Raw genomic sequence first — 13,299 nt, forward strand, 5'->3', positions numbered from 1 at the left:
AAGGAAGTACAATTATGAGTATCCCAAAATGGGAAGGAGATCTACTCATTCGTAGTCTTTAGTATTCTGAGACTTTGGTTAAACTTTGACCAGCAAATTTGTGCCAAGAGCTGTTATGATGGCATGATTCATTTAAGTATATCATATAAGTAAATATTTAATTTGTGATTAAATGTTTTGGGACTAAATTAAGGTCTTTAAAATTGTGGGGGATGGAAGGCAATGTAAAAAAGGAGTTGTTTTTAATTGTGTTTGAGATAATTCTGTTTCTGGTTTGTTCTTAGTATAGTACATGGAACCTTGTTAATTAGATCAGTCTATAAGTATTTCTGAAATAATAAATATAACCATAATCATTATTTTAATTTCCAAAAAAGTTAACTCTCATGCTGTTAGACAAAACATGAAAGGGGTGTTTAAGAGGTTGGTTCTCACTGGTGATACAGGATTGCTGGAATTTCTAAGCTCTAAAGGCATAACTGATGATAGGAGACAATAAAGCTGCTTAAAGAAACAACACTGAAAAACAGCCAGTGTCATGCAAACCACAAATGCTAAAAAAAAACCCTCATAGAAATATGTCCTCTCCTTCTGAATAATGATAGAAGGAAAAAAAATGACTGCTTCATATAACTTGTCCCCTTTTATTTAATCTGCCGTGTGTGTGTGTGTGTGTGTGTGTGTGTGTGTGTGTGTGTATGTATCTATTATTGTTCATATATCTGCTTTCTTATTTTTATGCTCTGGTTAAACTATTCTCCCATATGTGGCAGGTAACATGCTGCGTTGCTCACTAGAACAGTGATCTTTAAACTGACCCAATTACTCCTTTTCCCAACCTCAAAATAATGTAATTACTACCCCCACCCCACAAAAAGTTCTTCAGATAGTTGATTGTGTCTTGGCAGTGGCAGTCCCAACGTGGATCCCCAACGCACAAACAAACAATTACAAATTGCTCCATTATCCCCTGAATATGCCCAAATTACCCTCAGTTTAAGAACCGCTGCAGTAGAAGGTGGTTAAAGCTCATTTTCTCAGCCTGAAGGAAATAACAACTTGCTGGAAGAAGCTGTAATGCAAAGCTGATTTTGCAGTATAGTTAATTTTACATTTTTTCTTTGGCAGTTGTTTAAGATTACATGGATGCTTTACCTGTATGATTTGTTGTTTTCTAACTAAAGGTTTTAAAGGTTTAGTTCTATGAATAATGGGTTAAAAAAAGATGAACATTCAAGATTTCTCTAATATAAAACCATCTATGCATGCAGCAAAAGGAAGTAGGATTTGGCATGACAAGCATGGTAGGATTCTGTGCTATGTTCAACAATACAGATACTACAAAGGAGGTTTCTTCCTGTCCTAGATGCTGATCCTCTATGGCTGTACAGAAAAACTTTCCTCTTATGTTAGGCAATTAACAGAAACATGTACATTAAAATATTTAATTCAGTGAAAACAGACCGATATATTGGAGTAAACAAATATGGATGAGCTATCAATTGAAAGCTGCCTCTGGGAGATTTTTTTTAATATATAGCTCTTTTTCCTTAGATTTGATTAGACTGTATTTTTAGCACAACTGGAGAATTGGCAGAGTGCTCTTTCTAATCTTCCAGTTCGTTGTCCCTGACTTTTTAGTAGATATGGATGAGTGTTGCTGTCTTTAAGCATTCCTAAATTAACATGCCTCCTACTCTCCTTTTAATTTCAGCTGTTTGCTAAATTTTTGTCCTTTGTTCTTTCTTTTTGATCCCCGATGATTATCGCATTTACTGTGGATTTCCTACTTCAGCAGCAAAACCAAGTGCAGAGTTTTCACATAATGTAAAGACAGGCAATTCTTTCTGCTTTCTAGAAACTTCTTAAATGAAGCAATTTATAATTGCTATATATCTTTAAAATACGTTAGCTGAAGTTTATTGACTACCTCTGGAATAAGCAACCATTTCATGCAAAATAGTGACTGAATCACTGACTTAATCAGAGATAGGATAAAAATGTCTACAAGTTGGCTCCTTTCTTGCCAGCCCCTGTATAGATTGCCATTGCTTTCTTCCCAGATGTTTTTTGGGCTTCCCTTTTCTTAAAAAATGGTTTATCCGTCTAAAATTCTCAGCATGGTTGATAGGACATCCCTCTCTAGAATGGGCATACTACATGCTTGGTGACAAAATGGAAGGACCTTTATTTCATGTTTCACTTTTTATGACATGATTTACATGGATTTGGCTAGTCTAAAGAAAAGAAGAAATAGGGGTAACATGATAGCAGTATTCCAGTATTTGAGGGGCTGCCACAAACAAGAGGGGGTCAAATTATTCTCCAAAGCACCAGAGGGCAGGACAAGAAACAATGGCTGGAAAATGATCAAAGAGAGAAGCAGCCTGAAATTATTTATTTATTTATTTATTTGTATACCGCCCTTCTCCCGAAGGACTCAGGGCGGTGAACAGGGCAATACATATTAAAAAACAAGATACAAAAATTAAAAACGATTAAACAAATGCCCATGAATAAGTTAAAACACATTAAAAATAGATTAAACAGATTAATAAAACCCAACCCCATCCCATCAGGCCAGGCCAGCTTGTTCGAAAAGGTAGGTTTTGAGATCGCGCCGGAAGGAGCGGAGGTCAGGCGCTCAACTGGAAGATGGTTCCATAAATCCGGCGCGCCCACAGAGAACGCCCTCCCCCTGGGGGCCACCAGTCGACATTCTTTGACCGGTGGCACCCTGAGGAGGCCCTCTCTGTGGGAGCGTACTGGGCGGAGGGAAGTTGACACCGGCCGCAGGTGCTCCCCAAACGTCCTGACAGTGAGGACAATTAACCAGCTTGCCTTCAGAAATTGTGTGCATTTCATCACTGGAGGTTTTTAAGAAGAGGCTAGACAGTCACTTGTCTGAAATGGTATAGGAGGCTGGAGTAGAAGACCTCCAAGGTCCCTTCCAGCTCTATTTTATTCTACATTGCTCTTGTAAAACAGTGGCGGACTGCTACTGGATACTCAGTTCTTGGTATTTCTACTTTGTAATAACCTCAGATAACTGGGATAAGAAATATGTCTGCCTTAAAGAGCTGCTAGTAGCTCAAATAAATAGTACTGGGTTTGATGAAGTAGAGATGTGACTTGATATAAGGGGACTTCATATATTTGTTCATTAATGTGTACTGAAGCCACAGCCCTGAGAACAGAGAGGATTCTAGTTAGACAGCTAGAAATGTGCCTAGGGAGCCTCCCTCTCTCCAGGCTATGGACATTCACAGAATAGTTTTGGATAATTATTGTCACTACCTTTGAGAGACAAAACAGGCTTTCTTTCAGTTCAGCCTCAACACAAGACTCCTTTCCACCTTTTTCTCTTCCTTTAAATTCTCTGCAACCAAAATCTACCACCGAATCAGGAAATAATCTGTCTCCCTGATCCTCTCTTTCAGTTGAGGACTTTCTGCCTTTTCCCTAGGTTTGCTAATGACATTTTCTCCTGGAAGAGTTCACACCTTTGTGCTCTTTTTCTCTTCAGCATAAGTTGCATTTTAAAAATGGAACCATGTATCAGATTTGTGGACGTGGTGCCTCATCTTCAAGAATAACTTTGAGGAGTGAAGAGTACACTGCTCTAAGAGTACATCTATGTTTATTGTTCCATTTTTGTTGATTTTAATTTGTTTAATTCCATGCGGATCTTACTACCCCAGTATTTTTAACAGACTACAGTTGCAAGGGCCAATCTGTAAAGAGGACAAATGCCTATTGGTTGCTTTCATGTTATCACACACCTGACATAAATACCGGTAGTCCTCACTTAACAATCCTAATTGGGACAAACCATCCCGTCCCACTGAGATTGCACAGCCCTACCTGTGCTGGCAGAGGAGCCAGACTCTTCCGGCTGGTGGGGTCCAGGAGAAGAGCCTTCTTTGCCATCACACCTGCCATCTTGTCCCCCAGGTCGGCTCCAATCATCCTGACCTTCCACAAGACCTTAAAAGAGCTGGCTCTTCCAGTTGGCTTAGGGCTCCAAATGGGGGAGGGGATTTACATTGGGGGTGGTTGAGATTAATAACAGATCCCACCTTCCGCCTGCTCATCCTATTTCCTTCCTCCCCATTTTTTATCTAGAGTCGTGTGTTGTATTTTTGTAGTATTTTATTTATATTGTTTTACGCGGTGGCTCAGTGGGTTAGGATGCTGAGCTTGTCGATCAGATGGTCGGCAGTTTGGCGGGTCGAATCTCGAGTGCCATGTAACAGAGTGAGCTCCTGTTACTCGTCCCAGCTTCTGCCAACCTAGCAGTTCAAAAGCACGTAAAAATGCAAGTAGAAAAATAGGGACCACTACAGTGGGAAGGTAACAGCGTTCCGTGCGCCTTTGGCGTCTAGTCATGCCGGCCACATGACCATGGAGACGTCCTTGGACAAGCGCTGGCTCTTCGGCTTTTAAATGGAGATGAGCACCGGCCCCTAGAGTTGGAAACGACTAGCACGCATGTGCGGGGGAACCTTTACCTTTACCTTTACCCATTTATATTGTAAGCCAGCCAGAGTTATCCTGTGGTAAGATGGGCAGCTAATACATTTAATAAATAAATAAACTCCATCGCTGAGCAGTGTCATTGTTAAGCAAAATATCAGGTGGCAGCTTGGTTACTGATGGCAGTTGCAGCAACCCCAGTTGCTGTTGTTGAGCAGTCATTAGATGAGGACTCACCCAGATGCAAGCCATTGTTGGAAGAAAGTGGGATTGCCTCCATTTCAGCCCTCCCACCTAACTCCCCCCATCTCTGCCCATTTCACCGCCACCTACCCACTGCCACCAGCTGCCGTTGCCATATTCGGTACTGCCTCGAGAACCATTTGTAAGCCCCTTTATTCAGTGCCATTATAACTTTGGACCATCACTGAATGAATGGATGTTAAGCAAGGATTACCTGTAGTTCAATATGCAAATGTCCGATTGACCTTGGTGCTATCTTTAAACGGATCTATTCCCTGCCCTCCACTCCTTAAGCTGTCTGCTTGAATTGATGAGGCAAGAAATGTGCTTGAGGGATTAATGCCATCTGGATAGACTGGCATAAAAATTGTGGTGGTGGAGGGAGGGGGATAATTAATGAGGTATATTCAAAGAAACCAGCTCTAATGCAGTTAAAACAACAGAGCAGTTATTATTTATTCAAGCTGCAGTGAAAATAGAATGATTCAACACTCAGAGTATGGCAATGTTTTTTTTGTTTATTCTGTTAATCTTTTGGCCCTTAGAAAATAATCCCAAGGCATATGACATAGCAACTAAGCACAGCTAGTCTATGTGCTTGGGTTAAGAATGCTTACAAATTTATTTCTGTCTGTGTTATGGAAGGAAGGTGGTACATAACTGGAATGTAAGAGTTGGCAAATAGTTTGCATAGGTGAAGTCATTCAAATTTTCAAAACATATTGCAGATTTCTTACAGAAAGTCTGCCATGGTGACTGTGGTTAAGGCACCCATTTAGCAGAAGACAAACTGGCAAGTGTGTCTCCTACCATTTAGGTCTCTGGGACGATCTAAAGTTATACCATAAAATTACTTTATCTTTGTTCTGAGTATATGTGCAGCCTTCCAAGCAAATAATTGTCAACCCACAGACACTCTGTCATGTTGTCCATCCATGATGTAACTAATGTAAGTTCTGCATTAAAAAGATGGGTCTGAAGCACTGCGGTGGCAAAGTTATGCCAAGGGGTGTGATGGAAATTGGAGGGTAGAAAGTGCCTACTTCTCTGTTGCTGCTATGTTGTCAAAAGCCCCATAATATTAAAGAAATAGTGATACTTGAGTTAAAAATGATTTTAAAGAGAAACAAGATAGTGTTTAATTGGACTTTTCTTAACTGTTAACGGTATTACATAATTATCTGTGAAAGCTAATTTGAGGCAAACGTTTCCAGAAGGAGAATTCTCTTTTCATGTGTGATTATTCCCAAGAAGTAAAAGTGTACTTTGCAGTTCATGTTTTTAAACATACTTTCCTGGCAAATGCCCTTAGCTGTAGCTCATGGGTTTTGATGACAGAGAGATGATGTCTTGAATTGGGGTTAGCCAGCCAGATGTGGACTTAACAAAGAATAAAGAAAAAGTATAGAATGAATCATTTAATTGACCTGTTGTATTTATACAGTATTTACAACTTTACTCTGTTGTATACTTCTCAGAATTCTTGGACTGGGGTGTGCTATAAAAAAGAAATGCATAATAAATTCATTTTACTTTTCCATTTTTTAAATTGTTTCCATCGAGATAGAGGTGGAAGCATGTTTTTTTAGTTAGTTGTGGAGTTGGATACAGTTTATGGTCAAATTTGAGGCAATGCTAAGCATGTGGTAGACCTGGACTGCTTTTCTTCTAATTCCAAAAGAGTTTGTAGAAACAACAGACTCTTCACAATATGGCTTCATGTTTTTTTCCTGTCAGCAGTAGCCAATAATATAGAGGAGAAGCAAATAATATCGCGATTATTGTAAGACTATTTCCAATATTAAAACTGCCTACTTACCAGTTAATGCAGACTCTTAGGAAAAAAGTATGGGTTTGTTTCAATAGCAATTTTTTATTTAAATCATGGATCACAGATCTGTTTTAATAATATCTCTTTCTTTCTAACCACTTTATATTGGACAAGTTGAATAAGTAAAGGTAAAGGTAAAGGTTCCCCCGCACATGCGTGCTAGTCGTTTCCGACTCTAGGGGCCGGTGCTCATCTCCGTTTCAAAGCCGAAGAGCCAGCGCTTGTCCGAGGACGTCTCCGTGGTCATGTGGCCGGCATGACTAGATGCCAAAGGCGCACGGAACGCTGTTACCTTCCCACCATAGTGGTCCCTATTTTTCTACTTGCATTTTTATGTGCTTTCGAACTGCTAGGTTGGCAGAAGCTGGGACGAGTAACAGGCGCTCACTCTGCTACGCGGCACTCGGGATTCGACCCGCCAAAGTGCCGACCTTCCGATCGACAAGCTCAGCGTCCTAACCCACTGAGCCACCGCGTCCCTTAAAGTTGAATAAAGGATCTCATTATCTTTTTTATTGTAACTTGCATTGAGGCCTGATGCAGGTGTTATATTGATTCATTTTTAATTATGCCAACATGATTACAAGCCAACCTTGCATCTCTTTGAGGGCGATGGGCAGTACAGAAATGTGAAAAATAAATAAACCTTCAGATCATACTGCTGCTGGCTTGCTGCGAACTCCCTTTCTTAAGTACAGGCACTTATGACCAGAGCCCAAAATTTATATTGCTAAATGAGACATTTGTTAAGTGAGTTTTGCCCCATTTAATGACCTTTCTTGCTACAGTTGTCAAGTGAATCATTGCAGTTGTTAAGTTAGTAAAACATTTGTTAAATAAATCTGGTTTCCCCACTGACTTTGCTTGTCAGAAGGTCACAAAAGATGGTTGATCACATGACCCTGGGACTATCATAAATATGAACCAGTTGCCAAGCATTTAAATTTTACATCACATGATCATGGAGATGCTGCAATGGTCATAAATGTGAAAAATGGTCATAAGTCACACTTTTCAATGCCATTGTAACCCTGAACAGTCACTAAACCAATTGTTGTAAGTATATACCTGTATATCTGCACTGGATGTAATTGTGGTTAATTTTGTCCAGGTAGTATGAATAATTATGATTTGAAACCAAAGTTTGTAGTTGTTTAAAAATATATCAATGCAGAAGCTTCCCCCCCAGGTAAATAACAAGTGAATGGTTGACTATTTTAAAGGTTGATATTTTGTTCTTAATTAAAACACATACTTCTCCCTGTTTATGTTTCTTGTCTACATTTTTTGTCCCCAGAGGTGACAAGTACTTACCGTACACCACTCTATGGCCGGCCATCATGGTGGGGAGAGGATGATGCCAACAATAAACTGGATTCAACAGGTGACAGAAGGCCAGAAGAACAATATTCAGGTCACTATAGCCTAGCTCCCATTTAGCAGCAAATTCATGTCTTTTATAAATAAGCAATGAGTTCTAACTTTAGGATTCAACCCTTCCATACTTAGTCAGTATCTCTATCTTGCCCTTATTTATTAAGATAATCCCGTCTTGCATTAGTTTAGTTTAGTTTAGTTTAGTTTAGTTTAGTTTTATTTGATTTCTATACCGCCCTTCTCCCAAGGGACTCAGGGCGGTTCACAGGGCATATATAAATAGCAGTACAAAAAAATTAAAAGAAAATTAAACCAATGCCCAATTAAAATACAACAATGATAGAATAATAAAACCAATTAAAAAACCCATATACCCCCATCAGGCCAGACCAGCTAATTCAAATAAATGGGTCTTCAGCCCACGACGGAAGGATCGAAGGTCCGATGCCATCCGGAGCTCAACCGGCAGTTGGTTCCATAATGCCGGAGCACCCACAGAGAAGGCCCTCCCCCTGGGGGCCACCAGTTGACATTCCCTGACCGGAGGCACCCTGAGGAGGCCCTCTCTGTGGGCACGCACAGGGCGGAGGGGAGTTGACGCCGGCAGCAGGTGGTCCTCGAGGTATCCCGGACCCATGCCATGTAAGGACTTAAAGATCATAACCAAGACCTTGAACCTCACCCGGAAGACAACTGGTAACCAATGTAGCTCGCGGAGCAAAGGTGTAACATGGGAGTACCGGGAAACTCCCAAGACAACTCTCGCGGCCGCATTCTGTACCAGTTGGAGCCTCCGAGTGGTTTTCAAGGGAAGCCCCATGTAGAGAGCATTACAATAGTCTAGGCGAGAGGTCACGAGCGCATGAGTGACCGTACACAGGGCATCCCGGTCCAGATAGGGCGGCAACTGGCGCACCAGGCGAACCTGGGCGAAAGCCCCCCTAGTCACGGCCACTATATGATCTTCCAGAGTAAGTCGTGAATCTAGGAGGACTCCCAAGTTGCGAGCCCTATCCACGGGGGGTAAGAGCTCACCCCCCATAGAAAGCGATGGAACATTTTGAATGTCCCGGGATGCCGGAATGTACAGCCACTCAGTCTTGTCAGGGTTGAGCTGAAGTCTCTTCCTCCCCATTCAGACCCGAACCGCCTCCAGGCAACGGGACATCACAGCGAGGGCATCACTGGGGTGGTTTGGGGTCGAAATGAAAAGTTGGGTATCATCGGCGTATTGATGATACCCAACTCCAAAACCACGAATGATCTCACCCAGTGGTTTCATGTAGATGTTGAACAGGAGAGGCGAGAGGACCGACCCCTGAGGAACTCCACAAACGAGAGACCTAGGGGCCGATCTCTGCCCTCCTGCCAACACCGACTGCGAGCGTCCCAGGAGATAGGAGGAGAACCACTGAAGAACTGTGCCTCCCACTCCCAATCCCCTGAGACGCCGCAGCAAGATACCATGGTCGATGGTATCGAAAGCCGCCGAGAGGTCTAATAGGACTAGGACAGAGGAATATCCTCTATCCCGAGCCCTCCAGAGATCATTCACCAGAGCGACCAATGCCGTCTCCGTGCTGTACCCGGGCCTGAAACCCGATTGGTAAGGGTCCAAATAATCCGCTTCATCCAGGACCAGAGGGAGCTGATGCGCCACCACACTCTCAACAACCTTCGCAAGAAAGCGAAGGTTGGAGACTGGACGAAAGTTGTTCAATACAGCTGGGTCCAAGGCAGGCTTCTTGAGGAGAGGTCTCACCACCGCCTCCTTCAAGACGGTGGGGAAATAACCCTCACTCAAAGAAGCAGATATAACCGCCTGGAGCCAGCCTCGTGTCCTCTCCCTAGCTGCATAAACCAGCCAAGAAGGGCACGGATCCAATAAACATGTGGTGGAGCTCAGCCTCCCCATAATCCTGTCCACTTCATCAGGGGTCACAGAATCAAACTCCTCCCAGATAACATTGACAAGACCGCCCGTGTCCTGATCGCCAGACTCTGCCCAGCTGGAGTCCAAACCGGTCCGAATCCGAGCGATTTTATCCGACAGATGTTGACTAAATTCCTCGGCACGACCCTGCAAGGGATCCTCCCTCACCTCCTGATTAAGAAGGGAGCAAGTCACCCTAAACAGGGCGGCCGGGCGATTATCTGCGGATGCGATGAGGGTAGAGAAGTAATTACACCTCGCCGCCCTCATCGCTGCGAGATAAGACCTAATATAGGTTCTTAACCGCAACCGGTCGGATTCAGATCGGCTGGACCTCCAGCAGCTCTCTAGGCCCCGTTTCCGACGCTTCATCTCCCGGAGCTCCGCGGAGAACCATGGAGCTCGCTGGGATCTGCACCGGGTCGGGCCGCAAGGGTACAACCCGGTCAAGTGCCTCAGTGGCTGCCCTTTCCCAGGCTTCCACTAAGGCATCCGCCGAGTTGTGAGCAATGGAGGCAGGTGGGGACCCCAGCGCCGCTTGGAATCTATCAGGATCCATTAAGCGTCTGGGGCGGTACCATCTAATTGGCTCCGTACCCCCACGGCGGGGGGTGGCAAAATGGAAGACCAGCCGCAGGAGGTGATGATCGGTCCATGACGGGCATAATAAATGGAGAGCCCCCACCAAGATCATCCAACCACCGTCCAGATAAGAAAATCAGGTCAAGGGTGTGGCCTCCCTCATGAGTTGGTTCAGAAATTACTTGCGTCAGGTCCATGGCCATCATGGAAGCCATGAACTCCCGAGCTAGCTCAGATGAGCCTCCCAGGGATGGTAGATTGAAGTCTCCCAAAACTATAAGTTTGGGGAACTCAACCACCAACCCCGAGAGGATATCGAGCAGCTCGGGCAGGGCTGCCGCTGCGTGACTAGGCGAAATGTACACCAGCAGCAAGCCCAACTGCGCCCCAGAACCAAATCTCACAAAGAGAGACTCACACCCGACTATCTGAAGAACGGTGGTCTCCCGCGGACATAAGGTCTCCCTGATAGTCACCACCACACCCCCACCCCTACCTTGAGCTCGTGGCCGGTGTAGCACCCAGAAGCCAGGTGGGCAAAGGTCAACCAAAGGGACCCCACCCTCTGGGCCCAACCAAGTCTCCGTGATGCAAGCCAGGTCCGCGTGCTCACCCTCAACTAAATCCCTAACGAGGGGAGCTTTGTTAACCACGGACCTGGCATTCAGGTACACCAGCCGGAGCTCAGGAGGCTGCACATCCTCGCTCCCGGAACCTCGGGGAAGAAGCAGAGGGTCGGAGCGCCTCACCGCTTGCAAATAGCGGAGACAGCCCTCCCGGTAATGATACGGCCCTCTGTCTATCCACCTGCTGCCATTCCCCGTCGTGGGAATCGGTAGTCCCACGATCCGCTCATGAGCCCCGGAGACAACCACACCCATTAGGATCTGCAAGTGCATTTATTAGGAAAGAAGGATTGCAGAGAAGACCATCCCTTCAAAGCAACATGAGAATGTGGCCCCACGGACCTCTGCTTGTATGAGTGTTGGGTCCCCTCATACTGCTGCTCTTAACCCTCAATAAATGATATATTCAGGTCTTACCAGCAAAACACTGCTTTCTGGCATACTGCTGTAAGAAAACTTTCTTTAAATAACTCCTTGTCTTTAAAACAGAAGAGGGAGATTGTGTGGGAGAAGTAAAGTATGGAAAGGAAGGGTATGCCAAAGGAAAGACAGTGTGTGAAAGGAGCAAGAGTAGACAGAAAGGCAGGGTTAATCTTTGCAGTTCTAACTGGTATTGTCCTGGCTTGATGAATTGTGGTACATTTTGCTTCCTAAGGAGTGTTTGAAAACTTTTCAAGGAGCAGAAAATGACTTTCTATCTAGGTAGTAAGAGGTATTGAGCAGTCAGATCATGTGATATACATAGTTCACCAGTTACAATTCTTGCCGGTGTATTTCCAATCCCAATCCAAAGCATTGGTATTTACTTCTAGCCTTTAAAGAATTAGGGGCTAAAATAGACTGCCATAATCCATATATCTGTTCATTCACTGAGGCCCCGTCTTGAGTGCCAATCTGTGAGAAAGAGTAGCAGGAACAAGGCTTACATCCTTTTCATGTTTCTGGAACTCAGGATCAGCTGGGTATGCAGGGATCTCTCTTTACAGTCTTTCAGAAGAGCCCCAAAGGAACATTTTTTAAAAAAACAAAAAAAACAGTAGTTTCTCCTGATAGTTTTCTAGGTCTGCTTGTTGGATTTTGACATCGTGTGATTCATTTTCATATTTGCTTTGAATTGGTTTTGTTGTTTGACCTATGTTACTTGTTATATTATTAAGTTATGAAATTGTGAGCTGATTTCCTCCCTATATAGACAGAACAAAAGACTTAATCCAACACGAAGAAGAAATCAATGGCAACATCACTGGCTACAGAGAATCTCAAGGCGAGTCTGTCTACGCATTCCGAAGGGAACCCAGCTACTTCGAAATTCCAACGAAAGAATTCCATCAGCCAGTAAAATCTCCAGAGGTGCAAGTCCATGAGATCCCCACCAAAGATGTCGATGTGGCAGTCTTGCCTGTGGTGCAGAGCCATGCTTCTTTTACCATTGAGTTTGATGATTGCACTCCAGGTAAAATGAAGATAAAAGACCACGTCACTAAGTTTTCCCTCAGGCAGAGGCGGAACCTCAGCAAGGACGCTGGCCATGTGGAAATTATCTCTGCAGAGAGTAAGGTGGCTGACTGGCTGGTGCATAATGATCCAAGTCTCATAAGAAGGCAGTCTCCTGGAGATGATGTATACAGTACCAAAAGTGACCTCCCTGTTCACGTGAAGACTCTGAAAGGTAAGCCTCTCACTAAAGGAATTGATGCTCTGTGCTTTGTTTGTAACATGTAAAAAATAAAACAATAAAATTCAGAGCCAGGGAAATTTTGGAATTAGAGATATTGAGAAGGAACACTATGTAGAAATCCAGACTATGTTATAAAATAGGTTCAGACCTCTTTTCCCTTCTGAGAAGGGTTGAGCTAGCATGAGAAGTAAGTTGTAAATGCAGTTTCCAAGTATGATTTTAAGAAACAATCATGGGATTTGTGGTGACTCCTAACAAATAATCTGAATGGGAAAACATAGGAAACTACACATTTTATGGATTCCTGCATTATAGGGAATTTCTAGTAAAAATGTCAACAAGGCATGTCTTGGTTTTAATATATTTTTCACACCAGCTGACTTATCTCTTTAAAGTAATATGTTGGTTGTAAGGAAGAAGCTTTTCAGGTCACAATTTCAAATAGTTACATCAAAAAAAAGTAAGACCTAAAATGTGTATATTTTAAATAAAAAACCATGGTTTAAAATTCCTAGTGCTGTGTAAGTATAATTGATAACCCTTAATAGACAAA

At 43.4% G+C, this 13,299-nt stretch overlaps 1 protein-coding gene across 4 annotated transcripts in view; it reads left to right on the forward strand.

Moving 5' to 3' along the window:
* CEP170B (centrosomal protein 170B) overlaps positions 1-13,299 on the forward strand; it is a 75,761-nt gene that overhangs the window by 33,709 nt on the left and 28,753 nt on the right. For 3 of the 4 annotated variants that reach the window (XM_081332677.1, XM_081332678.1, XM_081332679.1), the window contains exons 7-8: positions 7,848-7,964; positions 12,261-12,737. In XM_081332677.1, coding sequence (XP_081188803.1) covers positions 7,848-7,964; positions 12,261-12,737 — 594 coding nt within the window. The remainder of the gene's footprint in view (positions 1-7,847; positions 7,965-12,260; positions 12,738-13,299) is intronic. The other variant, XM_081332680.1, reaches the window with a different exon arrangement.

This window comes from Vipera berus (genome assembly GCF_964194415.1).
Source record: "Vipera berus genome assembly, chromosome: 1".
NCBI classification, from domain to species: domain Eukaryota; kingdom Metazoa; phylum Chordata; class Lepidosauria; order Squamata; family Viperidae; genus Vipera; species Vipera berus.